The sequence below is a fragment of the Salmo salar genome, chromosome 12, assembly GCF_965601325.2.
Source record: "Salmo salar chromosome 12, fSalSal1, whole genome shotgun sequence".
NCBI lineage: Eukaryota > Metazoa > Chordata > Actinopteri > Salmoniformes > Salmonidae > Salmo > Salmo salar.
The window spans coordinates 24,967,371-24,977,062 of NC_138302.1; the positions used below are offsets into that span (position 1 = coordinate 24,967,371).

The 9,692-nt window shown below is 41.4% G+C and overlaps 1 protein-coding gene across 1 annotated transcript; it reads right to left on the reverse strand.

Moving 5' to 3' along the window:
* Positions 1–2,732: 2,732 nt before the first annotated feature.
* ppa5 (Tartrate-resistant acid phosphatase type 5) lies at positions 2,733–7,608 on the reverse strand. Its single transcript, NM_001141418.1, is given in 8 exon segments — positions 2,733–3,264; positions 3,481–3,630; positions 4,597–4,779; positions 5,059–5,221; positions 5,679–5,803; positions 6,004–6,203; positions 6,618–6,708; positions 7,546–7,608. Coding segments are annotated over 7 exon segments (1,035 nt in total). The 5' UTR covers positions 7,546–7,608; the 3' UTR covers positions 2,733–3,141.
* Between the last annotated feature and the right edge of the window lie 2,084 nt (positions 7,609–9,692).

Sequence of the window (9,692 nt, forward strand, 5' to 3'; positions counted from 1 at the left end):
TGACACTGTTTAGACACGTTGACGTTGGGAGTAGGTATCGCTCCACACCGGTAAAGAGGGCTTACTGCAGGACTAATGAGGACTCCGCAAAGGTCGTTCTTACTCAGACTAACTGGGACACTGCTGGAGTTCCACTTGAATGTTCTAGAACTGACTCTAGAATTTTTATGTCAAGTTTCTAGAATGTCAATGTGCGAGAGACAGTCTTACTGGATTTTGAACCACTCATAAACGTGTTTATACAAGGAAAATTAATGTTTAACTTGGTTATCCAATAAAGATCAGGCCCTGATGTCAGTCCACAGTGGGAGAATAGGCCTGCTAGGTAGAGATACAGTATAACCAGTGCGGTAGAGGACATTTTGGGATAATCCTAAAACGGATTGGAGATTGGAACATGTGACGAGTGGATTACCGCTCCCTGCAGTTTGGGACATTGTAGGGATATTGTAGTGACTGGCAGGTTTGGCCAAACTGGAGGATTCACATTTTTCTACAGCTGTGATGGTGCATGCAAAGTTGTGCTGTGATTTAACTATTGTAGGGAGACAGTGACTGCCAAATTATACAAAAAGCACAGCTGGTTTGAGGGAACATTGTGTGTAGACAATTGGTTTTTGACATCCTCAGCTATATGGGTAATGAAATGTCTTCATAATGTTGCAGTTAACATAATGCTAGAAGAGAGAAAGTTTCATGGCGTTGCAGTAAACATGCCACAGTATCTAATAATGTAAACATGCTACATGATCTAATAATGTAAACATGCTACTGTATCTAATAATGTAAACATGCTATAGTACCTAATATTGTAAACATGCTACATGATCTAATAATGGTAACATGCTATAGTACCTAATAATGTAAACATGCTACAGTACCTGATGTAAGCATGCTACAGTGTCTAACAATGTAAACATGCTACAGTACCTAATAATGTAAACGTGCTACAGTACCTAATAATGTAAACGTGCTACAGTACCTAATAATGTAAACGTCCTACAGTACCTAATAATGTAAACGTGCTACAGTACCTAATAATGTAAACGTGCTACAGTGTCTAACAATATAAGGGGTGGCAGGTAGCCTAGTGGTTAGAGCTTGGTTGGCAGGTAGCCTAGTGGTTAGAAAGGTTGCAAGATCGAATCCCTGAGCTGACAAGGTAAAAATCTGTCGTTCTGCCCCTGAACAAGGCAGTTAACCCTCTGTTCCTAGGCATCATTGAAAATAATTAGTTTTTAACTGACTTGCCTAGTTAAATAAAGGTACAAAAAACATGCTACAGTATCTAATAGTGTTTCACAAGGGCTACAAAGTCAGGTAAAAATATATGTAATTCATGTATCTATTCATTAATTACATTAACAATTCAGACATCTCGATTTAGTCGAAACAGAATGTTGTAACCAACCCTACCCATGACCCTTAATTGGGAATATCACTCAACTCTTGTTTGGTATTTAAACTTGACTGCTGACACGCAAAACATTTTGGGACTGAATCAAGTGGACTAATGAAAAAAATATATATATATAATTTTGGAGTGGAATTCCACTTTAAGGTTTTTACCCCATGCTAAGAGGACCTGGTTCCATGGTGTGACTGACTCGGCCATCTGGCTACATGACCTGTTCTCGGTAAGTCTCTGGCCCTATCCCGTTCTGTCCCTGTCCTGCTCTCAGGTCAACTAAGCTCAGCTCCCTACTGTACCGTGACGATTGCAACTGGATGATCCGGGCCTGCCTGGCTACTACACAATTGGCTTATATTTAAACTAACAATTATTTTCTAGTGTACTTCATGATTTGCATGCATACATTGGTAAATAACAAATGGATTGTGCAATGTGGCCAAGGATAAGATGTTGGCAAGGTATTGTAGGCTACCTCACGCAACATGCATTGACATCAACCTAGGACAATACTGGTAGGGTGTGTTTGAGGTCAATCCTATTGGTGGGTCTTGACAGTGCCAACACCATTCAGCCCTGATCCCTATTGGTCTTCTATTGGCAACAGACCAGAGGCTCTCCTCACCAATGGACAAAAGTGCATGGTCAGCAGCACAACCAGAGACAACCTACTCCCTCATTTTATCTGGTTCATATGCAGTCAATGAACTAAAGCAGACCAGACCCAGACGCTAATGCATTGGTGCCTACAGTATGGGCGCGCCACCCCTTAAGCGGACAGTAACTGACCATTTTGTTCCATATTAAGACAGCGTCAGCGGGACATCATTTACCCACCATCTTTAAAAAGAGCATGGTCAGCAGCACTCACCCTAACTGCAACACAACCACCTCTGCTCCCTACAACCAGTGGGTTCAGGGGATCATGGCGAGACTGGGGCATGTATTTTAGATCTAAATAGAGCAAATGTTTGAAAAAGAAGTGGACAGACATCAAGCTGTCCAACTACCTAAGACCAATTTGATCATGACGTTTGGACTTAGTGAACACCCTTCAGTTGAGTCATTACAGTCATCAACCCTTGTCAGAGCCTGGCCTTTGAGTCAATTCATTTAGGACACTGGAAGACGCTTCGTCACTGTTTCTTAACTAGCGGTGCAGTGAAATAGCCTAATCACCAGAGGGCAGCATGTACAAGGACAAATAGATGACTTGGTCCTTCAACGCCAATGTAATGGGCTAATGTTGAGGCCCAATATAGCAAGCCCTGAAATATCTAACAGATTGGCATCAATATGTACAAATGACAGGAAAACAAATCCAAAAAGTTATTTATTCTTTAAATGAACACAAAAAAAATCTTACATTTCATTAAAAATAAAAATCCTGTCATTATTTGTGAAATACATTATTTTCCTTTATGCTACATTTAGGCAAACTCATAATGCCAAGGTTGTTTTCTAAAAACTCAACCTGAAGTCGTCCATCCATCAAACATAAGCTATAATAACTACCAGTCTTGTATCCACACCTCAGCCATCCATCCTATTGTACATGGTCAATATCTAGTCCTTACGAAGGACTACATTTGAGTAAATTGTACTTTGACAGAATTGAACTGCTAAAGTAGAATTATTGTAAAATAAATCAATGTAGTCCTTAATTTAAGGGCTAGGTCATATATACACGTCAATTGTGACCGTTTATTTCGTCATCTCTTCCACTAGGGCTAATCCTTATCCTCGTCGCTGCCATTTTGGTCATCGTCGATGTCCCTGCGTGGCAAGACAGTGCGGTACAGAGACGTCCCTTTAGCCTGGATAAAGGTGAGGGTCATCTTGTCCTTGGTTACCTTCAATACAATACAACTTTATTGATCCCTCAGGGAATGGCAAATGTACGTCTGAAATGGCACCCTATTCCCCATGTAGTGCACTATTGACCAGAGACTATTGAGAACAGGCTGCCATGTAACACATCTAAAGTCCATCTACAAGTATCAAAACCACAAACAGTATACAGACAATTCAATAAAACGCTAGAATGGACAATTCTATTTATGACTGACCTCTCCGTGGACAAAGCCTCCCAGGGTAGAAGCCTGGCCTGTAAAAAACTTGAGGGTGTCTTTGGGGACATGGTGCCAGTGACGCGTGTCTGGGTCCAGGAAGTTACCGGCACCGCTCACTACATAGCCCACACCAGACTCCTTCAGGTACTGAGGAGAGAATAGGGAGAGGGGAAAATCAGTCAAGGTCATGTTTGGCAGAGCGCAAACATTTTAAAACAGAGCCACTACCTGAAAATATTTTTTAATTGTGTTGAAAAATGTTCTACAGTTTGCCATTCCAAATGATACCAAGATGCAACTTAAAAAACCTCTTAAGGATCCACCCCTTTTTTTCCCCCAATTTTCACCTAAAATGACATACCCAAATCTAACCTCCTGTAGCTCAGGCCCTGAAGCAAGGATATACATACTATTGGTACCATTTGAAAGGAAACACTGAAGTTTGTGGAAATGTGAAAGGAATCTAGGAGAATATAACACAATAGACCTGGTGAAAGATAATACAAAGAAAAAAACCAACCATTCTTTTGTACCTTCATCTTTGAAATGCAAAAGCAAGGCCATAATGTATTTTTCCAGCCCAGGTGCAATTTAGATTTGTCACTAGATGGCAGCAGTGTATGTGCAAAGTTTTAGACTGATCCAATGAACCATTGCATTTCTGTTCAGAGTTTTGTATCAAGACTGTCCAAATGTGTATAATTCTTTTATTAATAACTTCATGTTCATAATTGTGCACTCAAACAGCATGGTATTCTTTCACTGTAATAGCTACTGTAAATTGGACAGTGCAGTTAGATTAACAAAAATGTAAGCTTTCTGCCAATATCAGATGTCTATGTCCTGGGAAATGTTCTGTTACTTACAACCTCTTGCTAATCGCATTAGCCTACGTTAGCGCAACCGTCCCATGGAAGGGTCACCGATCCCGAAGGAGTTTTAACATTATCCATCAATAAATCGAGAATGCTAAAGTGACATGCTAAAGTAAACAATCTTCCATATGGCCTTCCTTTATCTAACAGCAACCCTCTGGTTGATAGAATAGTTGGTTACACCACTAGTAGTTTAGGAGAAGACTATGCGAAATTAACTTTCAAAACCTCCACAAACCTGCAGGTTGTGGTCGTGACCACAGAAGTATGCAGTGGCCTTGTGTTTGACCAGAAGGGGGCGTAGTCTCTTCAGGAGGCACTCTGTTGGGCCGTGCTCGGACACTGACCACACCGGGTAGTGACCAGCCACAAGCAGGAAGTCAGCCTTGGACCGGGCCATCCTCTGTTGCAGCCAGGTCAGCTGGTAGGTGGATACAGTAAATTAAGACTTAGTTATTGATCATTTCCTCTATTACATTGTTTTTTTGAATTTCTGATGGAGAATTTGTCAGCAGTTGCAATTAATTAACCATAAGGACAAAAGAATAACAAGTGTCAAAAGTACATCCAGTTGCAACAATGGTCAGGTTGACAGGGTCGGTGGAACAAAGAAAGTCAATAGAATCTCAAATCTTAAAGTGACTTTAAAAGTTCAAGCCAAAAACATTTTATTTAACAAAGCCCAGAATAATCTGTGTACCTGTCGGTTGGCCTCAACGGTGCTGAGTGGTCCACGGGGCTTCTCATCAATGTAGTCGTCAGAGTTACCACACAGCATCACTGTATCCAGCATCATGATGCTCAGAGTGTGCTTGGTGTTGGGGATACGGAAGTTCAGCTCGTAGTAGTAGTGAGGGAACCGCCTGAGGGGGGAATTGAGGCACAATGAATGAAGACTGCTCAATGAAGGTTAAGATAGAAACAGCTCAGTGAAAAGGTCTGCATCCCGAATGGCACCCTAATCCCAACAGTGTACTATTTTAGACATTTGGGATGCAGACTAGGATTATGCAGTGAAAAGACTGATTCTGCTGCATGATACAACATATATGATGAAGAGAGATAAGGAAAACTTAAAGGTTTTATACTGTCAAAGACTTGCATAAGGTCTAAGCAAAGACAGTGGATAAATGAAGATGTCCCACTCCGGTGGTTTACCATTGAAAAAAAGGGTCACAGTTCCATTCTGCTGAAGGGGTGGCTGTCCCATAGGCACCAATGCATTATCAGCTGGGTCTTGCTTGCTTAGTTCATGAACCAGAAAAGAAGAGCGAGTGAGATATCTCGCCTCTGTCTCTGGTCTAAGTGTCCATTTCTTACCATCTGTCAGACTTGCGGCTGTAGTCGATCTGAGCCTTGACGTTGCCCGCATGGTCGTGGTTTCCAGCCAGGATGTACCAGGGAATGTTGAGAGAGTCAGCCGTGTACACACGCTCAAAGGTATCCTGAGAGGGCAGAGGTAATTTTAGACAGATTGATAAACAAGCACATTCCCATTCTGTTTTCAAACAGTACACATTTAAAATTCCTCAAGACGTAACACACAGCAACTAACCATTAGGATCAGAAAAACATTCACAGCAAAGAAAGTACAGATATTTGATCCATTTTGCCATAGCTGGAGTAACTCTGCTTAACAACTGACCTGGAATCTTGGAGAATCTGCACTATTCACTCCAGAGTAGTAGAAGTTATCACCCAGGGCAAGAACAAAGTCTGCGCCCATCTGCTCTGCTATCTTGCCCATCTCCCAGGCTGTAGCCTTCTCCACTGGTGTGATGTAGGGAGGGTAGGGCACCCCGCCCCAGTCCCCCAGAGCCAGGAACCGGATGGACGTTTGGTTCTCTGGGGGAGAAACCACCACCATACATGTAGTATTATAGCCATTTAACAGACACTTTTAACCAAAGAAATGTACAGTTCAAGTGTATGAGGCCCATGCAGGAATCAAACCCATTACATCCTCCAACAAACGCATAGCGTCTCAGAAAATGTAGTGTATATACACACACAACTTACTATAACAGATTGATTTGTAGCCAAATGGGATGCGTCAGTGGAAGTATAACTGAAAAGCAGTGGAGACTGGTGGGAGGTGCTATAGGAGGATGGGCTCATTGTAATGTCTGGAATGGAATCAATGGAACCGAGTCAAACATGGGTTTTCCATATGTATGATCCCATTCCATTTATTCCATTCCAGCCATTACATGACTGTCCTTCTATGACACCTCCCACCACTGTTGAAAATGTACATACTGCTGCTTTGCTCCAGGTCCTGGAAGGCAGTGGGGAGGCAGTGGACCACAGGGAGGGCAGTCAGCAGGAGGGTAAACAGGGGAAGGGCCATCTGAAGGACAAAAACAAGTCATGATAACTTGCTTTGGTTTTATTTGACAAAATCCAAGTCCAATGTTAGGACTACAGAAGAACTGAAAATACCCTGATATGGCACTTTGTAGCATTTTCCCCGACAAAGCACAAACTACAGATTGAAACTGAAACATGCAAACACTGCCAACTCAGCACGAGCAATAACCTTACATTGCACTAACTAAGAAAACAAACTACCACAAGTAACAAAGGCTCTCGCATCATGTGTTCTCCATCTTCCCCAGAGCAAGCACCACTTCTTGTAAGTCCAAAATGGCAGCTTATTGATTGTTTAGTGAGTTGACCAATCCCAGCTGGGACTCGCTGTTGCCAATCAGAGTTCTAGTACCACTGTGGCAGGGAAGATCGTATTACAGCTTGTCAGAGTTGACCATTCGTAGCCGGTTAGGATAATTAGGTTAATATTAGGGTTAGCTAAAATGGTAACAAATTCAACTTTTGAATTCAATTTGACATAAACTGTATCCTGTCAAACCATGACCCAGGGAAGGGTCATGACTCGTGATCTCATCTCTCTCATGCCCGTTGCATTAGAAGTGTCAAAGAATGAATATAGCAGAAGTTTTGTACCTAACAAACTATTTTAAATAACCTATATCTCACCTACAGAACAGCTTCTCCAAACCCCAGATACAGAGCAGTCAACTTTACACAGAGTAAAAACAGAAAATGCAGATCTATTTAGCAAAAAACAAATAGCCAGCCTTATTCAATATGAAAAAAACCTGAAAGTGCTGTTTCTCCTACACTGAAAACCTACAGGTTGATAAGAATGTCATGTAAATATACTCACTGTGATAAGTGATGGTAGAGAGTTGTCCTGAGTGTCCTACTGCAGCCGGGCCAACACTCATCTGTCTATTCAGTCTCCACTCCTCTTTTATCAGCTCCTGTCTGTCTGTCCTGATAGAACCAAGGTAACCCCAGGGCCAGCCCCGCCCCACCCCAAAGCCCCACCCACAACCCCAGGCCAGTCTGTGATCAAGCCCAGACTACCACCATGCCACTGGAGCATGACAGTTGCTCACACCCTTGACCCTGAGTCAGTCTTGGGATCAGAGGAGTGCTAGCAGCATGTGACTGACATTGGTTATAAAAGCTAATGGTCAGACTCCACATTTTCCACCTCAGTGTTAATCAGCGTTTCTCCTTTTCTGTCTCTCAAACTTATTTTTTTTCTCTCCTCTGTTTACTCTCTCTCTCCTTATCCTCTCTTCACCAGTATCTTGAAGGCTTGATGGATTGCTTTTGAGCAAGGGGTCTTCTTCCTTTTCTTGGAATGCCCCCCCATCATGTTTGCAAAAAAAAGGTAGTTTATTATAAATCACAGCTAGTTTAACTTCACTGTTTACTACTGTACATTTACCTCTATGACCCCACTTCACTGTTTACTACTGTACATTTACCTCTATGACCCCACCAGGCCCCACCTAGCAGCATTGTGTGACCTTGCCATATTCACTCATCTGTCAATGTATGAGCAGATTCTCAGAAACATGACCTGAGAGGTCCTGAGGTCAAAGGAGCTGCACATCAATGATCTAACAGTACACGTGTCAAACCACAGATTATCCATTATATTGACCAGATACTCAATTGGCCGCTCTAACAATAATAAACAATAATAAATGTCTTCAAAAATGGAAGGGAGGAGGCAAGATCAGGTGGGACCATTCTAGCTAATGTGTTTGGACACACCTACAAATTCTAGGGTATTCTTTATTTTCTACATTGTAGAATAATAGTGAAGACATCAAAACTATGAAATAACACATATGGAATCATGTAGTCACAAAAAGTGTTAAATCAACATTTATTTTATATTTGAGATTCTTCAAAGTAGCCACCCTTTGCCCTAATGAAGCTGGTTGAGAGAATGCCAAGAGTGTGCAAAGCTGTCTTCAAGGCAAAGGGTGGCTACTTTGAAGAATCTCACATATTCTTTTTTTAAATTTGTTTAACACTTTTTTGGTTGCTACATGATTCCATGTGTTATTTCATAGTTTTGATGTCTTTACTATTATTCTACTATGTAGAAAATAGTAAATAAAGAAAAACACTTGAATGAGTAGGTGTGTCCAATCTATATATATATATACACACACACGTATATAGCAGCATTGTATAGATAGGTATCTATACTGATGACTATTTTTCAATGACACTTTTAACTTATCCAATCACAGCTGTGAAACACAGAGAGACTTATGAGGTCTCCATGTTTGCAGCAGACACGATCACGGTTCAATAGAAAATGCTGGTGGCGAGTGATTGATCCATTTGATAAACTCCAATAGTGTTTTTTCTCAAATTTGACGGGATGTTACCTATCCTACTAATATAAGTAGACTCAGAACAACCTAAGCATTACAAAACGTACATTTGATCAAATAAGCCACACGTAGTAAAATAAGCCATTACATTTTTTGTTAACCAAATTCGACACTCATTGACCTCCACACAAAAACGACTAGCTTGGCGAGCGAAAAAAACGCAACCCGATGGAGAAAACAGATTTTGGGCCGTAATCCCTCTCTTGTTGCCTCTCCCTCTCTGGTCAAACGTATTCCATGGAAGGCTGTGCACGACCCTTACCTGGTTAGCCAGGTCTTAAACAAAAAAACAGCAGACAATAGGCCCTTCATGGAATGAGTTTGACACCGCTGTAGTAGTGGAACAGGACATTGATAATGTATGGTGGTTAATCGGAATTGTGGGGAAAAGCTGTGAATAAAACTGTATTGCATGTATATGGGGCAAAATTTAAATGCAAAATCTACACCACAATGGATGTTTTTCCATTTATGTCATATGGTTTTTGAATGATTAAGAAGCAGACGTTCTCAATGAACTGATAGTTGTAAATTGCAAACAAACTCTTCTAGCTACAGTACATACAGTGGGGTATGGTAGGCCAGGCTCTAGAACCACAATGAGGAA